This window comes from Triturus cristatus, chromosome 6 (genome assembly GCF_964204655.1).
Source record: "Triturus cristatus chromosome 6, aTriCri1.1, whole genome shotgun sequence".
Lineage (NCBI taxonomy): Eukaryota > Metazoa > Chordata > Amphibia > Caudata > Salamandridae > Triturus > Triturus cristatus.
Genome location: NC_140589.1, coordinates 585,533,098 through 585,559,376, shown reverse-complemented (window position 1 = coordinate 585,559,376; position 26,279 = coordinate 585,533,098). Strand labels below are relative to the sequence as shown.

Below are 26,279 nucleotides of genomic sequence, written 5' to 3'. Positions count from 1 at the left end.
TAAGCAAATCACCGACCGAGGAGTGCGTTTACTAAAATGGAAGTTTCAGGCAGAGTAAATCCTTTTATGAGTGGAAAATCAGTATTCTTACAAAATGCATATGAGCATTTGCATGTGTAAGTCTGTCCTACAGCACATGTCGTTCTAAGATAAACGACCTATGTTTTTCACGTTCTACGTTACGCTGTCCACGACAACTTCTACGGGTAAGTAAAATGTATTCTGCTCAGTACAATGTTCTCTCTTCAAGGCGCTAGAATAATTGGTTTTACAGTAAGCATGCCACTGTGCCACTAGCCTAACACATGTGACTAAAAATAACCTAGCTTCCCCGTCTCCGGCTTCAGTTTTTCAATGATTGCACTTTCGCTGTCTTAGAGTAATCAGGGGAGTTAATGAGGCTAAAAATGACATTTAAAATTTGGTCAGTATACAGCTGTCCCACCAGCAAATCTAAGTAGACCCCCTAGGATTTTGGATTTCGCAGGCATTTTTGTAAAAATCACGGTATTTTTACAAAACTGCTGATTTCGCGTTTTGTTTGCAAATCGTGAACTCGCTAAATCCTGGAGGGTCTGCCTGGAGAGGTGTAAAGAGGAGAAATATCTCAATTTTATTATTCTTTCTATGTGTGCTGAATGTTGCATCACACATAGAACGGGGAATATGACCCTTCATGCACAAAAGCAATTCAGTGTGCAACACAGGCACCCTTGCCCCAAGTCAAAAGGGCACCAGTATAGAGGAAAGGACAGCTTGGCGCATTACTGCCCTTTCCCTGTCAAGATGTGCAGCGCAGTAAAGTGACTTGCTGCACTGCACTGCGTGACTTTCTCATTAATGACTCCCCTTATAAACCTGACCTGGCACCACCTACCTTTGATCCCCGTTTTCCCAATAAATTTAAGACTGACAGGTGATACTTGATTCCTGTCCAGATCTATCTCCATCCTTTGGATGAGTGCATCTTTTATTGCTGAACCTTTCAATCATATGCCTTCTCCTTACAACACTTTCACTGGAGTTAGTACCTTCAAGAGTATCACACAAACTATCGGCCAGATAAAGGTGTCAGCATTTAAGTGCAGCCTCCCACAGATAAAATCTATGCCGAACTCCAGTATCTACTTCTACACATAGGTGGATCTTCCTGCATGCTATCCAAACTCCCTCAAATTGAAGATTAATGGGCTGTAACATTTTATCTCAAAGAATAAAATCATTTCCTTCTAATCCTCTAAAGCTGCCCGTGTTACCCTTCTACACAAGACTCATCTCTCACCCCAAGGGTTAAAAACCGTTAGGGTGGGAATGGTGAGGAGAGTAGTAAACAGTAGTCACACTGTACCATCAATGTCTTCCAAAGTGGCTTTCTCTTGCAGATACAAATAATGCAGCATGGGCATTGGGACCCTACCATACACAATTCTGAAGCCATGGAAAAGTGCTGATGGAGTGTTTATGCTTGCTAAAACAGCCACTCTAAATAACGTATTGATGGTGGGGCCAATATATGCTCAAATCCCATCTTGGACACTCACCTCTCATCGATATCTAGGCTACTACTTTAATGTGGACCTACCCATGTCCTGATATGGGAACTGAAATCTAGCTTCACGACAAGAATAAAGATAATTATAGAGCACAGTTAAATCCCATTATGAATGATTGCAGCCTGATGTATGTCTGCCAGCTATCACAGCCAATGGAAAAAGAGTAGACCTTGGGGGATATGTACAAGGAAGTGGAGGAGAGAGGCGTTAGCCTTCCTGGCTAAATGCCTCTCTCCTCCACTTCTGAAACGCAAGGCTGCACCATATTTACAAGAATGTGGTGCAGCCTTGCGTTTCCCCCTGCGATGGTGCTAAGTTTAGCAACTTAGCGCCAATGCAGGCCCCCTTGCACCATAGTGCCAGGGTGTCTGCGTGCAGGGGAGGATTGTTTATGTGCTGGAAGGCGGCCCTTCCTGCGCATAAACAATCCTAAAATGCCATGCTTCATGCAGCACACATAAAAGTGACAAAGTGGCATTTATTTTTAAAAATTGTTTATATCCAGGAAGGGACACCTTCCTGTACATAAACACACCATGGCAACTTTGCTTTTTTTCATGTGTGCTACCTTGTGCAGCACACATGAAAAAGCAAAAACGAGGAGAAATTATGCATTTCTCCTCGTTACCCCAACTTTAGACCAGGATTTACCTGGTCTTAATTTTGGCGCTGCCTCCCATGTACGCCACCCTTGTACGTAGGGAGCAGCGAAAAAAACAATGAGTGTTGCGGTGGAATGCCCACCGCAACACCCACTGCCCACCCCTTTCACGCTTACCATAGCGTGAAAGAGGGCCTTATGTACAAGGCAGCGTTAAGCCATGTTAAGTGGCTTAACGCCGCCTTGTACTTAAGGCTCAGCCCCTATCGCCACCACAACGTCAGTAAAAGTGACGTTATGGTGGCAATACGAACTTGTACATATGCCCCCTTCTTTCCTGCCTCCATGGCTCCTATCCCAGGATTATCTTTTGCCGATCTGTGGATCCTATCTCTCGTAAATTGCTTAATCCTTAAAGCAGCTGCTTAAGTCCATAGAGATGATCCTTGGCCATATTTCGTGCTGCTACAAAATCATTGCGTATGAACACACCTAGTTACAATTTAATGACAGCGAAAGAGACCCTCGGATCCCACATCAATTCTTACTTAGATGATACTGAATGCCCTGTCTCATAACTACAAACCATGTGGTCTACAGGCTTAGTGGCATAATGATAGAAGGCATGGCTCTCTAAAAGGAAGTACAAAGAAAAAAAAGCATATGTAGAAACCTTGATTAGGGACTCGACTGCTCAGTATAAGAATTATTCCTCTGAGCAATTGGGCCTCGACCAACTGCAAGAAAAATACGCTCAATGTGCTTATAATCTTTAAATCTGAATTCGCACTCTCCGAATTAAAATGGCGTATTAACACCAAGGGGAAAGCTAGTCAGCTTTTGGCTGCCTAACTCAAAAAGAGGGAGGTTCAAGCAGCTATTCCTGTTCTCTAAAATCACCTTTGGAAACTGTGCACACAGTCACTCAACATAGTGAAAGCACATGCTTCTGTTTTTCGTGACCTATACAAATTAAAAGGATTTGACACATCAGCAGCAGTTTTTATTTTATTTTATTTGCCTCGAGTCAGGTAAGAACCAACTAGGGGCAAGATTACCTCTGTCAAAGTTTCTTCAAATATTTGAGATTTACTTCTTAACAAAAAAAGACGGATGGCACAAACTTTCCAAACCCAACTTGATAAAGATTCTATATGGTGCCTATAAAGACCCTCAAACCATGAGTGACTGACGCAGATCTGAAACTATATCACAGTCAGATAAACCTAGGGAAGATATGCTGCTCTGCACCAGCAACCTCTCTCTTTGATCAATGTAGACTTTTACATTTTAGCAAAGATACTGGCAAACAGATTTAGGAAAGTGATATTCCTCATTCATGAGATTTAGGTGGGATTTTTACAGGATAGACCCTCAAAGAGTCATTTGCAAGCCTTTTACATCTATCTTGGTTGTTCTGGTACTCACCAGGGGAAACTATTGCTATATCACTTGACATGGATTTAGCTATGTCGAGTAGAGGCACATGAGCTCAGGTAAACTATAGAGAGTTATGTTTTACACATTTGATATTGTGAGAGGTGTCAGAAAGGGCTGTCTCATATCTTCACTTCTCTTCTACTTAGCTGTGGAACCTCTTTCCACATTCACCTGCTAATCAGTGACAATTAAAAGAATATCTCTGGACAGAAACGTATGCAGTGCTGCAGCCTCCCACGTCTCATCCTCACAATATATGTAGATCATATGACACTTATCTTCTTCAAATAGAGTCCGAGGTCAGATCGGCCAAATCACAAGTAAACTCTGACCAAGAGACTGAGCCTCCTGCTACTCCGACTAACCTTACTAGAGGCCTGGCTCGCTGATCTATATGGTTTCGAATATGCCCACAGCAGTTATGCACTCACTAAGGGTACCCGTTACCTATATTCATCCTCCTCACAATGTTTGAGAATGGCACAGTATAATGTACACTGTATGTATTAACCGAGAACACTCTTCTTTCTCTGTATTTTCATGCTCATGAAGTGACGACATGTTGTTTATGGCTGCTTGATAATGGCGAAAATAACAATCATTAAACAAATAGGAGAATCTCTTGCCTTGCTCGCAAATCTAAAGCTGTGCTTTCTGCAGTGGACATCCTCCTTACAGTCAGGGAGCAAGAATAATCTCAATTGGTTCTACCAACATTGATAACAGAGTTCTTTACCTCTTCTGGATACAAAACAAACGGGGGAAAAATAAGGTGGTACCAATGCCCCAGGTGACCTCCAGAGGAGTAGAAGAGGGATATAACTTTCAATGAGTCCAAACTTAAATATGTAGGAATTCTGCTTAATAATGAATATGTTATCACAGATACTCTAGGGGCCATATTCACAAGGAGACAACTCCGATTTATCTCCAGCTTAACGCAACAAAAGTGGCGATAGATTTAACACCCCATTCACAAGCAGGTGCAAACTGCAGAAAACGCCTGTATTACCGCGATAACTGCCCCAAAACCTAACACCACGGCGGACACCACCAACTAACTCTAGTGAGATGCAGAGTAGGCTTTCCCGTGCAAAAACACCCGAAAAAACAACAACACCACTTTCACAACGAACTGACAGAACTGCGAAGCAAACCAAAAACAAGCGATAGGCTGCGGTGGCCCCAGGTATTTAACACCTGCCTCAAGCATGTGTAAAGACGGCCAACTCCCTGCAGTAGGCAACGGAGCCCCACACACAGCCACACCCGAAGAACAAATGACGCCATGGAGCTACTCATCATGCAGCTCGGAGCCCTAACAGAGCCCCATCACCCACCGCCACCACCCCCAGGAACACCACCACCCCCAGGACCCGCCCTCCCCTGACCACCACAGAGGCAGCGTAGAGTAAGACAGCGGACCTACCGAAAACGCACCACTCTCACAGACCTAACGCCTACGGAATTCATTGCCCACTACAGGCTCAAAAGGACAACCATCCTCGGCATCATGACCCACATCGCCAACAGGCTGACGGTCCCTACACAGCGGAGAACCAACATCCCACCTCAGACAAAGCTGCTGGCTGTGCTGCACCTGTTGGCCTCTGGGACATTCCAACCAACAACTGTCAGAGTCGGAGGAGTCCCACAGCCAGCCCTATCAAAGTTCATCACATCTGTCCTGGATGCCATCCTCAGCTTCATACCTCAGTGCCTTCACTTCCCCAACACTGCGCAGGAACAGCTGGAGACAAAGCAAGGCTTCTACGACATAGTCAGATTCCCGGACCTGTTGGGGGCAATTGACTGCACACATGTTCCACTTGTAACTCCTGCGGATACTGCACACCACTACCGCAACAGAAAGCACACGCATTCCATCAATGTGCAGGCAATAGTGGACCACCGGGGAATGTTCACCAATGTCGTCGCCAGCTACCCAGGCAGTGTACACGATTCCTTCATCTTCCGACAGTCCATCATCAACCAGCGCTTCCAAGATGGCACATATGGAACGGGACTGCTCGTTGGTAAGTACCAAATCAACACACCACACATACCACAGCCACCAACGCACAAAGCACATCTGTGGGGATGCTCACGTGACCCAGCCACATTCGACAAGTCAGACTACACGACCACCTACCAGACACGGCTACACCACTCCATGGTCATCCTGGGCTACCCCTGCACCCAATACAGACATATCATGGCACCACAGCCACACAACGGCTGGACGTGTGGCGTTGCGGAATGCAGCCATGACACATGTGAGGCACTGCTCTGCCCTCATGACCCTACCCCAGTCTCCTGCAGGTCGGCGTCCCGTGGCGGTGGGCCCATGTCGGCCGCTGTGCATCTGGGGCCACTGGCCCTGTGCGACTTGAGTCATCCCCCCTTGTGGTTCTGACATTGCATGTCTGAGTGCCAGATGACTGTTGGTGTAGTTGCCAGCACCAGCTACTCCCTGAGGGCTGGCTTACACTCACCCCACACACAGCCAGCACAGGCATCACTGAATTGGTGGACCTGCCATCACATCCTGTCGAACCAAGTATTGACTCTTTTCTCCCTGCATAGTCACAGGTGATCAAGGATATGCACTCTGCCCTTGGATGATGACACCCCTCCGGGACCCGAACACACCCACCCAGAGGCAGTACAATGCGGCCCACATACGCACCAGGGGCATCGTGGAATGCACATTTGGCGTGTTGAAGTTACGTTCCAGGTGCCTGGACTGCACAGGTGGGAAGTTCCTGTACAGCCCGGACGTCGTGTGCAAGATGATCGTTGCATGTTGTGTGTTGCACAACATCTTTGTTCGCACCAGGGCCCCATGGATCCCAGTTCCATAGGTACCGGACGATGATGATGGTGATGGGGATGGTGGCCCACATCCCATTGAAGCTGCGGCAGGAATGGCCCGTAGGAACTACATCATTGACAGCTACTTCTCATGAGCACGTCACATTGTGTCCGTCCGTGGCAATCATGGGACAGTAGTAGATGTCCAATTGCACTGCATGTGTGAATAAAACATATTTGCAGGTTACAGGTTGAAATTATGCATTGTCACTTTACATATCCCTTGGGTTACAGATGTGATTTGCCTGGTTGTGCACATTTACCGATCCAGTTGGGTCCTGTGTTCAGTTGTGGGGGGGTTGCTGTTTGTACTGGGATGTTGCCAATGTCGAGATGCACTTCTTCTTATGTGCGTATGCTGCACGGTGGGTGTGTCGCTCCTGCGGCTCTGATTTGTCTGCCACTGGTCTCTTTCATGCGGTGTGCCTGTCGGTTCTGTCCTTCCACGGTGCAAGGATGTTGTGGTGTGCATGTTGTCCTCTGCAGTTGGCCAGGGTGCATCCGTGATACTCCACTGTTGCTGTATTTTGTTCAGTGGCATTTTCCGTATGCTGTTCTTGTGCTTGTTCATGCATTGCGCGTGAGTATTGCTGCCCTCGCGCCGCTTATCCCTTCTTTCCTCATCGCGGAAGGGGTCATCGCAGGTTTTCTGGTGTTGTGGTTTGGGTTTTTATCTCCGTCGGGGTGGCTGTATCGCTGAAATTGTCCGCGTTTTCGGCAGACTATCGCATGGTACTGCAGTGTTGTGAATTCCACGTTGAAACAGGGTTATTTTCCCACGATAGGCTGCGATATTGAAAGTTGCTTTACGCTACTCTTGCAGTAGTTATCACACGTTCTTGTGAATATACCCCTAGGTCTTTTAATTTCAAAAGCTGCCAGGACCTGCTCCCACTGCTCCTGCCTCTAGATCTCTTTCTATGGGGCAGGTCAAGGTTCAATAGTGGTTTCCCACTCCAACTACCTGTTTGATTTGCTCCCATTACCTTGCAAAATACTTCCAAGCTGATAAAGGAATATCTCACTTCACCTCACCTGATTTCTCAACTGACAAGCTTCCTACATGATTTATTTCCCTTTAACAATTTCCTCTTTGTTAGTCCCTTATTTCAGGCACCTGGATATATGGCGTTAGCTAACAAACTGCAGCTACTTATGTCCTGGACAGATTATTTGTACCCAACATGCTTCAAGGTCTTCCCTAGAAGCAAGGACCTGGTGCTTTTCATAGACATATCTTGGGTGTCATTTGTGAAGAATGGGGTTCTGACTCATTCTGGAATTTTGCTTTTGGACCACTCAGTTCTGGATCGCTGCTGTGAGTGAGTCTCACTAACTGAGCCTCACTCACTGTAAACTCTGCTAAAATGTGTTGAGTGCTGCCAGTGTCCACCTTTTAACATAAGGTCTACTGATGCGCAGCTGGGGTAAGAGGCTCTGGGCTGGTTGCATGTGATCATTCACACACATACATATGTATACGTGTGCAGCTGAGCGTGTGGATCTACTGTCTAACTGAGCCCGATATGTGTGCACATGTAGACTGTCACAGATGCAGTGGCGGTTGGTGATATATGAAAATTGTGATGCAAGCGAAGTGAGTATTTTGACAGGCACTATGAGAAGCCAGCAATGTTTTAAGACTTCAAAGCTCTCAATTGTGGATTGTTAAGAGTTTTGTTTATAATCGACCACGACTCAGAGTGCTGGAGTTGAGACAGGAGGCAGTGCCAGTTTCTAATAGTGCGTGAGCCAAAAATGAAAACACTGTGCATTCAAAGCAGATTATTTTTAACATAGTGCGTTCTCGTCCCAAATGTAATTGAGCATTTGAATAGAGCACTAATTACATTAAACGCTTTCACCTTAATTTCTTATAGGCACAGGTAGATTAAGTGATTTGCCCAGAATCAAGAGTTGTTGGTTGAGCCGACACTGGAACCTGAAAAACCATTCCAAAGTTGGCACCTCTCATCATAGCAAACATCCGTCTCACATTAGATGACGTCCAGGAAGTTCAATGCAACAAATGGAAACAGGCCTGGTGCTCTGAACAACGCAGCTGTCTAACAACTGTAAACAAAAATATCTGTATCCTCAGATGACCCAAGCCCCACCGGACGCACCAACATCTTTGAGTGTACCTTGGCCCTGTGGTTGCACCACTCTCCCTGCCTACCTCTAGTGCCCCAAACCACCCCCCCCCCCCCCCACCCTCACCTCCTGCAGTCTTGGGTAGGGAAATGCACCCTATCTGTGACGCTGCTCCTCCCACCCCCACCGGATGCACCAGCATCTTTGTCTTTACCATGGCCCTGGGCTTGCACCATACTCCCTTGCCTTCCTATGCTGACCCTACCCCACCCTAATCTTCCCCACGCCCCAACCTCCAATCAGCGCCCCCGGGCATGTAACTGCACTTCTTTTTTCTCACCCCCTCCCACCACCTCTCTCATCGTCTGAGTACAGTAACCTGATTATCCGACACTTCTGTAGCTTCCCTGACAGAAGGTGCCGGGGGAGTCCTGTGCCCCTCAAAACCGTCATTAGAACCTCCAATCTCCCAATTTCTGTCAATTAGGACAGATGGACCGGAAGTGAAGTGGTGACTTGTTCAATAGTGATTATCCCAAATATAGCCTTCAGTCCTGGGGGTTGGGAGCTGCCACGCACCCCAGCTCTACAAGTCAAACCTATACTTTACATCTTTGTTAATACCTCCGGCTCCAGCCTGATATCCAGGGTTTGGGTCACCCCAGACTTTCAGATGTCATCTGTCAGTCACAGCTAGAAACCCTCTGGCTATCTTGAGGCTGCAGCGCTTGTCCTCTTCAATATTTATTAAAAACAACATATAATGTACAATTGTCAAATACAATAATTATCAATATCCAAGCACATTCTCAACCCACCTGCTTCCTCATCTTCTATGTCGGCAGCTCTGGCCGTTGCTCCACATCCTCTTCTTCCCTATAAGGGAAATAATAACCCTCGACGGAACAACATACTGGAAATACCTAACAGCCAAGATGAAGTAAAAGGCTGACATGCCATGCATTACACTAGATAAAGTAATGTTTTAATATGATAAAAATACATGTTTACTCAGCTATTATCTGCAGCAAGTCTTTGATGTTCTCCAGTCCTGGCTTTAAGCGAGGTCCACTCCCACAGCCAGTTCCCTTAACGAATCCATACACTGCTCTCATTCTGTTAATAATATTAAACAACATGACAGAAGCGTCAGGATAGGTTAGAGCGCGCATGCTCAACGCTCCCTCAGGCACTAGGAGCCTGTGCCGGCTCTTCACCCAGCTGTCTAAGACAGCTCGCTGTTGAAGAGGTTAGAATTGCGCGTGTTACCTTTAATAAATTGGGTATGGCCTGTATATCCCTTATATTTTAACTGAGACTTCAAAAATAAATATCTCAATTTCTTTGTTACTGTAGGTTGAGTCTGTATGCTTCACTCTAAGTCTGTGGTTGTTTACAGTGTTTGCACTGTAGGCTAAAGGGGCATCGAAACAACAAATTTACATTGGCCAATTTAGAAGTTTAATGTGTTTCCCTAGGAAAACAGAGGTGTGATATTAACATGGCTATATTTGCGCAACTAGAGCCAAATTTCGGGGGGGGCTAAGAATTTTTTTGGGGGGGGGCTGAATCGTTTAAGCCATAGGCAGAGTGGAGCTGCAGGGGCTCTTAGAAGGGGTGAAACAACAGCGAGGCCTCATTAACATGCAAATGGTCTTTTTTAGAAATGTCCACCTCCTCTTAAAAATCTTTGCCCAAGGGAGAGACTAAACGGAAGAGTAAGTCCCTGGTGCTGCCAAGAAACCATATATAGCTGGCTGTGAGGAGCTAAAGGGCAATAGGGCAGTCCTGGGGGGCGTGCATAGCGTTCCCACCCCAGGGAGGGACACTGCCTCGGGGGTGGATGGGGTTTGGAAGAATGGTGTCCCCACCAATCTACACTACTGTTTCCCACATGGTGGGCCAGCACTCTCTTCATTAAAAGTTCTCAGGGAGGGCCAGAGTCACAATAGCAGTATTGGATGCCTTCCTAACTCCCATGTCCGAGCAGTACCATGCAACCGGCACACAAAAAGACTTGTGGTGGTTGTGGGCAGGAGCTGGTGGGACGTTGGCTATGGAGCTCATACATAGTCCACAATGAGAGCTTAGCAAGTGCCCACTTAGCGGCAGGCAACCCAAAAAAATAAAAAGGTACACTCATGACTGAAAACACATATAAAATAATGGAAAAAAGAGAAACGTAAAAGATTGTCCACATCAAACAGAGCACCATGGCCAGTTTAGCTGATTCCAAAGAACAACGGCATAAGCTCTAGCAAGAGCTTCAAAAATTTGCATAAGGGATTTAATACTACCCGGGAAAGGCAGAGGCGACACCAGGAGAGTATTGGTTGGCTCTGGGGGCTGAAAGGGGAGCATCAGCCGCCACAGAAGTCATACTTTCAAGTTTGGAAAGTCACTCTAGTTCTGCCAGGTGCACAAATAGTGATCTGGAGAGGGGCTGGTGACTTTATTTTTATGGTTTTGGGACGCATGGACCTTTGTGTCAAGGTTCTGTGTCTTCCTTGCATTAAGTGTAAAGATAGAAGAAAGATGCATACACTATAAATTATAGAACAATGAAATATTAGTGTTAACTGTGATTTGTTACACCTTTTGTTGAATGTTAATGAAATATGGTATCATTCTGACATGTTTAAAAATGTATTACTCTGTGGTTTGAACTTTTACATTTGGCTTTAACTATTTTGGTGACATTCTGACAATAGGTCTGACTAGTATTAATTGCACCACTATATTGTGTTAAGCACATGGCGGGTACTGTGGTTTGTGGGTGCTTCCAGGGCAGCTGGTACAGAGTACATCCAGGAGACCTATCTTTAGTGTGTGCCAGCTACTGATTCTGAGGTCCTTTACAGGGCATTACCAATGGCCAGTCCACCTGCCTGTTGTATATATATTTGTTAATTTGTGTGTGGTATTTAGTAATGTATGTAATAATGTACTTTTTCTTTTTATAAGAAAAGGCACTAGCTGGACAGCAATTTAATAAGGGGCATATTTACAAGCCCCTTGTGCCACCAGTGCATTACTTTTTGTGACGCACCAGCGGCGGATTTTGCTGCCCTATATTTACAAGGACACGTAAAGGCACCCTGTGTGGTTTTTCGTGTCCTTGTAAATACAGCCTCTTTACATGCAGCACTTTGCGTGAAAGGGGTGATCCAAGGGTGTTGCTGTGGGTGTTCACACGCAACCATGGAGCCTGACACATTCCCTGATTTACAAGAAATCGTAAACCTGGGAATGCATCAGAATGCTATACCTCCCCAGGGGAGGCGCAACGAGGAGAAATGTTTTCATTTGTCCTCGTTTTTTTCTTCTTTCTATGCGTACTGCATTCTGCAGCACGATAGAAAGAGGAAACCACCTTTTGTGATTGCTTTTGTGCAGCAAGGTTTCCCTTCCTGCCCAAAAACAATCTCCCCGTAATGCAGACACCCTTGCCTATGTTGGCGCATGGCAACCAATTGTGCACCAGTTCAGGGGAAAGCACAGGGATGCAACATATTATTTGTAATATGACGCATCCCTGTGCTTTGTAAGGGACTCAGTGCGGCGCAGCAAAATGGCTTGTGGCACCCTGTTGAGTCACTTTGTTGTAAATAAGGCTGGATGTGTTTTTTGGTAAATTGCTGAGCATCAATGGCCTCATTTATGATGTCCCTTACGCTGCCGGCACGTCACTTTTTGTGACGCTCCATGGCACCAGAGCCTGCTCCATATTTAGGAGGCAACACTAAGCACCTTTGTTTGGCTTAATGCTGCCTCGTAAAAATCGTTCCCTTTAACGCAGTTTTCTGCATTAAAAGGGCGTGCAGTGGGTGTTGCTGGGGGTGTTCCAAGCCACATCCATGGCTTTTTGACACTGCTCCAGATTAACGAGTAATTGTATATCTGAGGCAACGCCAAAAACATATGCCTCCCCAGGGGAGGCATAAGGGGGACACAATGAGGAGAAATATCTTTGATTCTCCTTGTTTTTCCTTTTTCTACATAGAAAGCGGCAAAAGCCTTTAGTGATTGTTTTTTGTGCAGGAAGGTTTCCCTTCCTGCACAAAAATTATCATTCCCTCAATGCAGGTCCCCTTGCACCATGGTGCAAAGCTGCCTGCGTTGGCACACGGCAGCCCATTGTGAGCCAACGCAGGGGAAAATGACAGGAATGTGCCGTATCTGATAGCTACGGCGTATTCCTGCCCTTTTCATGTGCCATAGGGCAGCGCAGCAGGAAGGCCTGGGGCTCTGCCCTATGGCAAAACTTCATAAAGTCTCTAGCCCACAGCACCTCCACTGAGTAAGATTTTCGGTGGTCTTTGGTAATTGGACTCCACCGTGCAGTGGCCCAGAAAACCAGAAAAAAACACCCCAGTTGTTACTTTTTAGACCCAGTACTATCTGTATACCTTGAGACTCTCTGACCTGGATTTCTTACACCTTTGTTGTATTTCCGCTTTGTTACTATGTTACCATCATCATATGTTTCTCTTGTGCATACCATTCTACTAGTTGTTTGAGATCCTCACCTGTCTCATATCTAACTCAGAGTTCATGTTTTGCATATATCCTAGTGCAAGAATATGTTCTGTCTATATCCTATGTGTGGCCCCTATTTTTTTGCTGTGTTGGGAACCTTACCCTATGTTCCAATTTAGTTGGTTTTACTTAATATCTTCCCTTGTTGCTAACGTGCTCTTATACCTCAGGTTGTACAGTATTACTGCATGCAGAGATGAGTAGATTATTATGTATAGCTGACACTGGTGGCTTGCACATGTAATTACCCATACTGCATGTGGTCTGTATGCAGTCCAGTAGGTGCCTGTAGAGTTGGTGATTGAAGAAAGGCTTTAGTCTGTTTCCAAAAAGTAGTTTATTTTTATAGTTTTCATGACAATTGCTATATTATGTATTTTGGTATCCAATGTATGTTCATTGGCTAACACCAAACCATCCATACGGTCAACATAGTAGTCATTTTTTGAACCGGTAACAGCATCATATTTTTCCACTCTATTTGGCCAGAGTCAGTGGTAGCAGCATTAATAACAATACCTAGTTTGATTGACTTTAACCTGAAATGAAAGGATCTGCACTCTCAGATGTATTTGTTCTACCTCTCATATTTGTTTTTATTAGAAGAGGCTGGTGCCTGAAATTTTGATTTGAGAAAGAACTGTGGTGAGTCCGGTCTAGGATCAGAAGGGTGTTGTACTCATGCTCACTAGGAAAAGCTATGGCTCTGCAATACATGCTTACAGAATATGTGCAATTGTGCTACTATCTTCTCTACTTGAGTTGTGTTCCCATGTCACTGATGTGATTCCTTTCGTGCAGATTCTATGATGTCTATAGCACATATGACACTCTTATAATTGTGGCATTGTAGCTCCAGCCTCCTGCACCGCCTCCACTATTGTTTCTGTGGTTTTCTTTGCTATCAAGAAAAAACGTCCTTTTTGGTTTTGCCCCATTGTTTTTCTTCCCAGCGTGGAGGTGTGCCATGTAGTAGTTATAGCTATGGCATTTCGCACCTCTGTTTAGCATTGGAAGTTCCTGAAATTGAATCTGACTAAAGCAGACGCTCCTGCGTTGTTGATCTTGCTTAACAAGGGAGCCATGGGACCCTTTGGAGGACTGCTCTATAACTTTAAAATCTACCATCAAGCAATGGGTAAATGGGTTGACTCGACTTTGGGACCAACATGCAGCTGGACTGACTGCGGGGTTTGCAAGAACCATAGCATTCATTTCAGAGGGATTCAGGCGGACGGAATGTGGACAGTAAAGGGACAGAAGCAGGGGCTTCACTGCCGAGTGACAGGAATCATTTGCTAGAAAAATATAACGCACGCGCACCTAACTACATGCTCCTCCTCAGTACAGAGAGCCTCATTTACAAGGTTTTGGCGCAGGGCAGTGCCACAAGGAATCTTGCGGCGCTGGCCTGCGTCAAAAATAAAGGGCAGAAATGCACCCTATCTATGAGAGATGGCGCATCCCTGTCCTATTCCCCAGCGCTGGCACACAATGTGCTGCAATGTGCCAATACAGGCTCACTTGTGCCATGGTGCAAGGGTGTCTGCGTAGTAGGGGTGATTGTTTCTCAAAAACAATCATGAGAACAAAACAATCAAATCAAAAGCAATCACGAGATCATGTGTGCGGCAGAATGCAGCACACATAGAAAGAGGAAAACCAATGAGACATAAGGATATTTCTTCTTGTTGCGCCCCCTAACGCCACCCCTGGGGTGGTGTTAGAATCTCAGGCATTCCCAGGTTTAGGATTCCTCGTGGGTGTTGCATGGGAACACCCACAGCAACACCCATTAAACCCCCCCATTCACGCAATGTTCTGCGTGAAAGGGGCACATATTTACAAGGTCATGAAAAGACACGCAAAGTGGCTTTGCGTGGTCTTGTAAATATGCTGCAGCACATTGAGCCACCGGAGCATCATAAAAGTGACGCTCCAGTGGAGCAAAAGTGCCACTAAGGACCTCGAAAATGAGTCCCAGAGTACGCAGTTCAAGAGCTCCACAGAGATTGATCTCCGGAATGTGATGGCAGCCCTTTGCCCCCCAGCTTGGACGACTAGTTGCTGCGGTAGCATATAGAGACATGACAAGGCAAGCATCACAAATAAGCATTAAGTGGCTGGGTTTTATGACTCATTTAACAATGAAAAACTGTGAATGATAAATCATTAACAAAAACAAATAAAGATATCAGCGGGTGTTAGTGGACTCAATTTTCTTTGCGCGCACAACCAATTTAGCATGTCATGGACCCCTCCAATATTACAGAAATTCATATTTAGTATGAGAGTAGCAATCCCTTTAATATGCTTATTGTGTGTGAAGAATAACAAATTTTGATAAAGCCTCTATTTTAGAAAATATTTTTTAAACTGAGTTAGAAAATCCCCTTGATACATGAATTGTCAATATTAAGCAAACTTTTTCTACATCTCTTTAGACAATTTGTCATCAGGCCATTTTCCATTTTCCTAGCTCATGCCTGCCATGCCCTGCATGGGGGAAATGGGCAAGGGAAATGTGTGACGGTAGCCCTGCCCTCTACAGGATGGGATGCCAGATCAAAAGGGAAACTGTCGGAGCCCGGTGTTAAGCCAAAGTTGCTAGCGCCGCGCTCCAACAGTTTCAAAACAAAGGGATGCACTATATTTACAAAAATCTGGCACACTCCTGCGTTCCCCATAAATGTAGCAGCCGAGCACGAACACATGCACCCTTGAACCATGGTGCAAGGGTGCCTGCAGTGTAAGGAATTATTGTCCATGTGCAGGAAGGCGTCCCTTCCTGCACATAAACAATCAATAATGCTGATTTGTAACTTCTATATGTGCTGCAGCATGCAGCACATATAGAAGTTGCAACTTGTCATTCTTTAATGATTGATTATGTGTAGTAAAAGACTCCTTCCTGCACATGAACATTCACTACTGGCGATTTCCTCTTTCTATGTGTACTGCAGAATGCAGCACACATAGAAACAGCAAAAACGAGGAGGAATTAATAATCTCTCCTTGCTGCGCAGGGTAAAACCAGGTTTTCCCTGGTCTTATTTTTGGTGCTGCCCCATATTTACGAAACCCGTGTAAATAGGGAGCAGCGTGAAAAAGCAATGTGTGTTGCGGCGGATTGCCCACTGCAACACCCATTGCCTGTCCCTTTCACGCTAAGTGAAGCGTGAAATGGGCATTATTTACAAGGCGGCATTAAGCCACATTAAGTGGTTTAATCTCGCCTTGTAAATAAGGCAAAAGGTTTATTGTCACCATAATATCATAAAAAGTGACATTCCAGTGGCGATAAGCCCTTGTAAATATGCCCCAGAGTTCTACAATGACAGACGCCGTTGTAAATTCTGCCTCTAGACAGATGGAGAACCGCGAGTTTAGCTGGGCAGGAACACCTGCCCATCCACTGCTTCTGCGCTACCAAATTCTAAATAAGGCCTTAAGTTTGCTTTCCATCTCCTAGATGGATAGTCTGTCTCTATTGTCTTCTATTTCATTGCAGAGACCCCAAGATGCAAAGTGTTACATTAGCCAACTTATATTTGTTAATTTGTTTGTTATTTGCTAGGATATTTGAATATCTGAACTCTTCTTCTACCGAATATTTAAATGTTGATTCGGTTTGCTGAATATCACAGAGTAAATGATTGAAGAGTAGTGTGGAAAAAGTGGATGTCATATGCTCATAGTACAATGTGAGATGCGGAAAAGTAGCTATTGAAGAAGATATAATGAATGTTCGGTGAGACAAGGGATACATATTTTAGGTTGTTCAGTTTATTCATTTATAAATTGATGAAATATAATTCTTTACCTTTCTGTGTTGATGAAGTGTTATATCTCATAAACATTTTGCCGTCATGTGGGAAACACATGTATCTTGCATTTGCACTGCAGTGGTACATAAAGGTATTTATTGGTTTCCCAGGAAATGAGAAATGTTCCAGAAACCTTAAAATGTGGTTACTTGTTGTTTCTTTGCTGCTATCCCGAAATAACCCTTATCTTTCCCTATTGTTCAGTAGATTAAAGCCATATGTCGCTGGACCTTCATTTTTAACAAAAGTTTGGTAATAAAAGGCATATAGAGATTTTGTATTTTTTTAACGGCCAAATCAGCTGAATACGCCTAATTCAAACATGCTGCCATTATATTCATATCGTATGTATATGTTTTAGGTGTTGCAGCAATTGGTGGCGCATTTACTGCAAAAATTATCAAAGACATGGCTTCCTTCAACGAACAACCTATAATATTTGCCCTCAGCAATCCAACTAGCAAAGCCGAGTGCACTGCTGAGCAGTGCTACACTCTCACTGAGGTAAGAGTAACACGTTCAGCATTCTTTTAAAGTATTGCAAATATAATAGAAACCATTTTATGTATCAATTACATTTCTAAGAGCTAGGCCTCCACCGAACAAGCATTGACATAGATAATAGGTTTGACTTTTGTAGAATGTTTTCACACAGAGGCACATAATATGAAAGTCCACTAGCAGAAATGAAGGATGCAGGTGGAAAAGCAGACTTGCTTTTTCACAAGTCCAACAGGCTTAAAGGCACACTTGCATCCATGTAGGCGAAACTACAAGTAGTTCGACTGAGCTACCAATGCAAAAGCAACTTGCACTAGTGTGCAGGACATTCCAAGTACTGTTTGATTCGAATGTATTTGCTGATATTGTGAAGCATTTATTTATCCACATCCTTGAAGCAAGAGCAAATGTGAGATCGCAGGTTCTTACTCAACAAATGTGTTCTTGGCCTCCTGAAATCTACAGGGTAGGTTGTAAAGGTTAATATACACATTTGTATAAGTGTGTTTGTGTGTGTGTGTGTATGTGTGTGTATGTGTGTGTGTGAGTGTGTGTATATGTGTGTAAATGTTTAAAAAATCAGTTAGTGGTAAATTATGGCTCAGCAAACGTAACCTAATCACAAACAAACCTAAACATTCGACTGTTTTAGCATGCGACTAGCAACTCACACCACAAATTCACACATCCACCATATTTTCTCTTGGTAGGCAGGCTGTGTTTTTTCACATTAATTCCCTTAATAAAAGGAATGGACTAAGCATGGCAGGACATGAGTTATAGTGTACGTTGCATACACTAACTTGCAGATTTCTTTTGTTAATGCTTTTTTCCCCAGGAGTTTCTGTTATTTTTGTATACTGCATTGACTCACCAAGAACCCATTTCGTGCTGCTTACAGCCTTCCACCGTGCACAGAGAGGGTTGCAGCCAGACTCTGCCTCCAAACGTCCCACACCAAACCGTAACTTTGTCGGCTTTTTCCTTTATTCGTTTACAATTGGCATATTTTCTTAAGCACATGGTACATAGCGCCTTCTGAAATAGACAGGGGATACCCTGACGTTGACAAGAGAACCTGCAGGCACCTCTTCTCCCTGCCAGTCCTGGTCCTTCACTCAGGTAGTTCCTGCTCCCTTCTCTTCCCAGAAGTCCCGATCAACGTATTCCCAAAAGTTTCAATTTAGTCTCTTGCTTTCATTTCTGGCATCCTCTGCTCCCGGCACTTTCCGACTGTTCCTGCATCTACCCACTCACTGCTATGTGCCCAGCTGAAGGCAATGAAGATTGTTGCCACCTTCTGGGACAATAGCAGTATAGGAACAATAGACCTGCTTAGATGTGTTCACATGCTACATTTTCAGTACAAAAGGCTCATCCGTCGTTTGTATTGCATTACTGGCTTAGTGAGTCTGAGTTATTCATTGGTTTTACCTTCCTATATGCTGCGAGTTCATGCTGCTGCCTTAATCTCTTAAATTCCTCATGATAACCCTGTAACTATATAAAGAGATCTCCCGCCTGGCCACCGTCCCCATCATTAGAAGAGCCAGAAGAGGAGGACGATCTTTTAGCTTTAATGCAGCCAAACTTAGGAACTCGCTGTGCTTTTGAAAATCCCTTAAGACCTGGCTTTTTAAGAAGTGACCCTCACCATGTGGTACCTCTTGCCTTAGTGGAACAGTTTTTCTCTCAACTAGAGCTGGGATGCTTACCTGTCACCATGCGCTTTATAAATCCTTCTGCATAGCATAGCATAGCATAGGATAGTATAGAGATGAAATGACTGTTCTGTTCTTCTGACAAGACAGCCAATCAAAATACCACACCATTATGCAAATTATGCAATACAGCCCTCTTGTCACTGTTTATATATTTGATTGCACTTAAGCACCAAAGCACTAAGGCTCAATAGGATACATTAGACAGAACAATGCACACACATCCAGCACAGCACAGATGTGCCATATTGTATACAACGACATACATATACATCATTAATCATACATTAACCACATCTCATCCAGCAGTTCAATTTAAGCAATACATTTTAATCATTTCGAACACATCACAAATATGCCCCTGTAATCACAACAGCACTCTCCACCTCAACACACCATACATTATCATACAACAGAACACATGATGATGGACTCTGAACATACATACAGCACATCACGAATAAGCCATTAGTTGGATATTGGAGCAGTCAACATCACTCCCTATCAAAACATGCCTTACAAACATGTACTTCTGTGGGGCAATGGGCAAGCAGATCATCCTAGAAGATGGACAGTGATTTGGTACGGCCCTCTAGACTCATCCATCACCCACCAATAAAATTCACCCACAACCAATTGAGTTTGAGACACTTACCCAAGGGAAAAATCCATTTATACTACTGCTAGCCCACTTCCAAAAGCCACATGAGACTCCGATCTAAAGGAATGAAAAATCAAATTAAAGGTAAATAATTTGTATTCTCAGTAGATACCTTGCGATTTAGCAAGGATCCAGCCGTCCTAGATATATGCTGAAGAAGTATATATTTTTTCTGTCAAATAAATTCACTGTCAAACTGTCAGTCTCTTTGAAATAAAGTCATTGCCTGGTTTCCTGCCTTAAGAAACCCTTCTACGAATGCACGATGGTACTGACATATGAATCCTGGGATATTACAACATGTCATGATATATCACCCTGAGGCCAGACTCGTACTGAGGTGAACCGCCTATTACATATAACCCACTGCCCACTACTGTAGTAGCCTACCCCACAAGCGAAGGATCATAGTTAACCATGTTACTGTTTAAGGTTCAGTTTGGTCAAACAAAGTTGGCTCGATTGAGCGAGTATTGGGATGATGTTTACTAGTTAGGATTGACATTAGTCTCAGTAACAGCATCTGGAGGGGCTGCTTGGGGGTCAAGGGCGGGGGACTGCAGATTTTCATGCTGCCTCCTAATGACATCTGTGGTAACATACAATTTCTTCACTTGGAATATACGGGGTATGGGTTCGATCAATGAGCGGCACAGGATATTGACCCAACCTCACCGTCACCGTGCTCAAATCGTTGACCTTCAGGAAACACACTTAATGCTCACTGAAACCCTTAAAATACATAGAAGATGGAGGGGACTATTGTATGCAACTGCCTATTCCACCTTCTCCTGCAGTGTGGATACTAGCAGGGATCCCATTCTCCCTGATTGATAGCAAAATTGATGACCAAGGTAGATATGTGCTATTTAATGGCACGTTAGACGGGAGAAGGGTGGTACTGTGGTCAAAATATGCACCTAACACTGACCAAGAAGCATTTCTATCCCGCCTATCCATCTCTCTTGCGGAGTGGTCACAATATCCCTGGCTATTAGGGGGAGACTTTAATGCGGTCCTCAATGTGGGGCTAGATCGATTCCCCCCCCCCCCCCCACTAACTGGAGCAATTACGATACAGCAGGCTAAGATACTGCACCAAAGGGTGGCAGGGTGGAACCTAGAAGACATTTGGTGACTTTGAAACATGAACATGCGGGAATATTCTTTTTTTCTCACACCCCCATGGCTTACACTCTTGCCTTGATAGATTCCTATGTACATCGGACCTACTCCCAACTATACTGCACACCACCTATTTAGGCAAGACTATCTCTGACCACAACCCTCTTGTCATGAAGATCAACTTGGGCCTGGTCCCTTCCCCGATTCTAACTTGGCACCTACAGCCTTTACTCTTGGAAGACCCTGTGTTTAGAAGCACTAAACCCACGTCAACCACCTCTTACTTTGCTGATAACGAGGGCATGGCTACAACGAGATCTGTAGAATGGAAGGCCTTGAAAGTGACGATTCGAGGGGCCTCAATGGGAGCTGTATTGTGTGTGCCAGGCGGGAGGTCACCCGAGACATTACAGAATTGGAGGCGGCATTACAATCACTGGAAGTAGCGGCCCAGTGAGATGTACTGGCCGAAGAGAAACTACAAGAGGCCGGAGTGAAATATGCAGAACAGCTAGAGCGCCAGCGGCTAATTGACTTGAACGCATATATGATGCGTTCACATGCAGAAGATGATAGATCTGGTACATTGCTGGCTCGCATAACAAGACCTCCACCATGCCCCACGCCGATATTAGCGGTACACACTATAGATCATAAACTGGTTAACCTCACAGATTGAAATTAATGAGGCGTTTCAGGATTATTATACACACTTATACACACCCCCTGCCCAGCTATCGATGGAGGCTACGGATGAGTTCCTAGCGTCCATACCACTTCCTGTTGTCCCGCATGAAGATGTTGCAGGCTTAGAGGCTTCAATTACCCAAATGGAAATCCGGGGAGCTATCAAAGAACTTGCCCTGCAGTAAAATGGGCTCCCTATTGAATTTTATTCCACATATGCAACACAGTTTGTTCCCAAGCTGCTACAATTATATGACACATCACTAGATGAGGGAACTTTACCTCCCATGACTAAGGAGGCAATTGTGACCTCCTTATTAAAACCTGACAAACCTCCTATGGACCTTTCCTTCTATAGGCCCTTGTCCATTCTCAACACAGAAAACAAGCTTCTTAGTAAGATATTGGGGTTGTGTCTACTTCCCCTCCTCCCCGGGCTGATCCTCACAGATCAATTTGGCTTTATACCTTTGGCGGAGTACTTCCCCCAATATCTGTCGCCTCTTCGCCTTAATTAACATGGCTTAGGATCACTTTCCAAACGCAGGAAGTCTGTCCTTAGATATCCAACAAGCTTTCAATACTTTAAGTCGGTCTTATATGCTTGCAATATTGGAAAAGTTTGGGATCCCCCCAATTATTGCCTTTGGGTAAAATTATTATATACCATGCCAACATCATGGGCAAAAACAGGCCACAACATCTCCCCTGCATACCACATATTCCGGGAACACACCAAGGTTTTCCCCTCTTGCCGCTCTTATTCGTACTGGTGATAGAGCAATGAGTCCGTATGGCATACCAATAGGCTCGGTCACACACTCGGTATCTCTTTATGCCGATGATATGCTGTTGTATCTTAAAGACATACAGATGGATTTACAACCTCTGGTAGCTCTTCTGACCCGATTCGGCTCCATATCAGGACTACATCTAAATGCCTCAAAATCTATATTATATTCCTTTTATGATAATTACAATCAGCCCGTTTTGCAATTCGGTCCAGCACAACTCACAGTAGAACGGGTTACCTTTAAATACCTAGGCATCCAGATATATAGAACCACTCATGATATATTGGATGGAAACCTGGTCCATACAAATAAGTACCTAAAATCACAGGTAGCCTTTTGGATTAAATTGCAACCTGACGACGGCTGAATGCCTTGCAGTGGCTAAGATGGTGATGTTGCCAAGACTCCTATATCACTTTGTCAACCTCCCGGTGGTGGTTCCTGCTTCGATTTTCAAAATTCTAGACTCTTTACTGACAGACCTGGTATGGGGATCGGGATGCCGCCAGATAGCCCTCACTAAATTACAATTGCCCACATCCCGAGGTGGTATGGGAGCCCCAGACTTTAGGGCATATTGCATAGTGGGACAGATGAAGTGGCTGGCATACTGGCTAGCGGGCCATAATCTGTTTGAAATTGGGTACACGCCTGCACAAGTACAATGCGGAATACTACAAGCACTACTCTGCTCTCACTCCAGAAGAAGAAAGTATACCCCCCATTATCCAGACAGCATTACACTACTGGAAAGTAGCACTGAACTACAACAAAACACCTTCCCCATACCCCTCAAATATCCCCCTCCGTGGCTTACCAACACTGCAGGGGGTCTTGTCAGCCCACAGATTGGCACCTTGGGAGGAGGCTGGATTTACGACGGTAGGATCCATGTTTACCGATAAGACCTTAATGCCCCGCGCTGACTTTGTACGCACTTATGATGTACCTGCTACATTATTTCTGAACCATGCCAACATAATATACTTTATTCGTAAACACTGGCTTGTGGAGCAGCAAGAGCGTCCCACATTCCAACTATTGCAAACATTACACATAATGGGACATGGGAGCCACTTGGTTAGACGGCTATTTCGGGGTTTAAGGATACACTTAAAAGTCTCACTATTAGCACAAAGGCAGAAATAGGAGGTGGACATTGCAAGGGCTCTCACAGACAAAGAGTGGGAACTAGTCCTAGAATACCCCAAACGAGTCTCTCGTAATGTCAGATTCAAATTGATTTAACTCTCAATTGTACATAGGGCATACCTAACACCACATAGGGCGCATGTGATGTACCCACCTGTCTCGGAATGCCCCCGCTGTCACTTACCTGACACCGGCCTAACTCATATGATTTGGTCGTTTCCCCCCTACAAGGGTATTGGAGTGAAGTTACTGTGGGCCTGTTGCACTTATACGAATGCCCCTCTTGGTCCACTATCGAAGCATGTCTCTTAGGTCTGTCCCCGCTCCCCAAAAAGGCTGTGGTACTGCGCCGCTTCACTGATCTTTCCTTAATATTGGCCAAAAGAATGCTCACACAGCGCTGGAAATCCCACTCAGCACCGAGGGAGGGAGCATGGGAGGAGGAAGTCATTCGGTGGGCCACGTCAGAAAGGGAGGCCCTACAACGGAGAAAATACAGGGGGATCAGAAAACAGCCAGTTTCAATAGAGTGAGCCCACCTATTAGAACAATTTAAAGCTTATTCCACTAACGACTAGAGAATATGTGAAACGACCCACCCTATCACATCTGATCGCAATCCAATGCAATGATCACAGTGGACGCCTGCTCCCGGCTGGTGAATGCCCCTCCCCCTTTCCCCCTCTTCTTCCCCCCCTCCGACCCCTCACAGGTCGATTCCCACCCCCTCCCCTCATTGTTCTACAAGTTAATGGCCTCTCCATGATAGACATACATATCATTCCACCCAGACCAAACAAGCAAGTTTATAGGGGGGTGGGGGGAGGGAGTTGAGCATCCTTTGCTTCATGTTGATTCAACGAGTCGTACCCACTATTATAACAGGTTATGATGTCACATAAATCTAACATTCAGAAGGCATGATTACTGGACTACGGTACTGTGCAGTCTCAAAAGGACAGGTTCACTATATGGATTGAAATGTAGTCATTATTTATCAAAAGATACAGCAATACAATTGTATATGAGAATAGCACTGAAAAATGCATAACCATATGTTTACATTTATAACGTACACATTGATGAGAACAGCATGTAAGAAATGTATGCCAATGTATATGATCCTGATTGACATGCTTGCGATATTGCATGTAATCCTTGATAAGATGTCTTTGAAAATCAATAAGATTTGTGTTACAAAAATAAAAATAAAAGTAACCCTTCTACTAAACAGGTATGTCTGCCTAAATACCAAAAGGCCACCCTCCAAAACTGGGAGATTGCTTGAGGTGGTTCCACGAAAGCCCAATTCCAAATGCGCCTTGTTCCTCTAGCAATATTGATGAGTGTACTTGATTAGGCCAGAATGAAACCTAGATGCATAAGATTTGCATGCCAGAAACAGGAAAATATAACGTTTCAATAACATAGTTCTGATTTGCCATAAACAGTCTGAATAATATAAGCATCAATACTTAGAAGGCCTATTATTATTAATTTATGCAAAAATGGAGCATATGGAAGTAGGCTACGCAATGGGAACAATATTGGGTTCTAAAGCACATGTAGACACTGCATGTTTTTCAGTCTGATTTCTTATAATTGTTCCGAACAGGTGGCCCCAGGACACATTTCTAAAGGCGCAGTTCAGAAAGGCATTTAAGAGTATGTGTAGTAGTATTTGTGTAGTACTACTTCACATACTCTAAAATGCAGTTCTCAAAAGTATGGGATAGACTGATGTCTATCCTGACCCAAACTCCTTTGTGCAGACTTCCCAACCAATAGTGCGCAGAACTCCACTCACGTTGGGGCATATTTACAAGGGATTGTGCCACCGGAACGTCACTTTTTCTGATGTTTCGGTGGCGCTATATTTACAAAGTAGTGTTAAACCACTTTGCATGGCTTAACATCACTTTGTAAATATCATCCAGGGCATGCAATGTGTGTTGCTGTGGGCGTTCCACCCCAACACCCATTGATTTTTGACACTACCCCAGATTTACAAAGATGTGTAAATCTTAGACACATCCCTGAAATGCAGGCACCCTTGCACTATGGTGGAGGTTGTCTGTGTTGGCGCTAGGGAGAATTTTTTAGCACCAGCACAAGGGAAAACACAGGGGTGCATCGTATTCTTGTAAATTCAGCACATCCCTGCGTTTTTTAAACAACGCAGCGTGGTGCAGCTAAATTGTGTACAGAGCAGCGCTGCACCATTTCCTTGCAAATATCCCCCCCCCAGTTTTTGGTGTAAATGTGGGAGAAGCAAGTGAGTGTGGATGAGAAATGGGGACAATCTACTACAAAGCGGGAGGGTGGAAGTGAAAATTAAGGACAGGCACAGAGAGGGACATGCAAATACAACACTCTACTACAAATGGTTAAATCAGTTGCAAATCCCTAAGTTTTTCCGACATCTACTCCAGTAGAAGTACTACCCAAACAGTCTCATATCTACTTCAGCCAAGCTTTGGACTGAATTAAATCCCACACATGGCCAATCACAGGTATTTCAAGGGAATCTAATAGAAATCAATGGAGGAGAGAATAACGCTACCACAGAAGGTCCTATACCTTAAAAAGAAAACTAAATTAAAAGAAAAAATGGTCACATAAGTTTAGACAAATATTTAAAAAATAGTAAAATTAATTGAACAAATCCTCATATCACTTAAGACATTGCATATACCCGTATATAAATCAT

At 44.4% G+C, this 26,279-nt stretch overlaps 1 protein-coding gene across 1 annotated transcript in view; it reads left to right on the top strand.

Annotated features, from left to right (window-relative positions):
- ME1 (malic enzyme 1) overlaps positions 1-26,279 on the top strand; it is a 1,430,669-nt gene that overhangs the window by 1,243,613 nt on the left and 160,777 nt on the right. Inside the window, exon 11 of the mRNA XM_085611027.1 lies at positions 17,290-17,432. Coding sequence (XP_085467153.1) covers positions 17,290-17,432 — 143 coding nt within the window. The remainder of the gene's footprint in view (positions 1-17,289; positions 17,433-26,279) is intronic.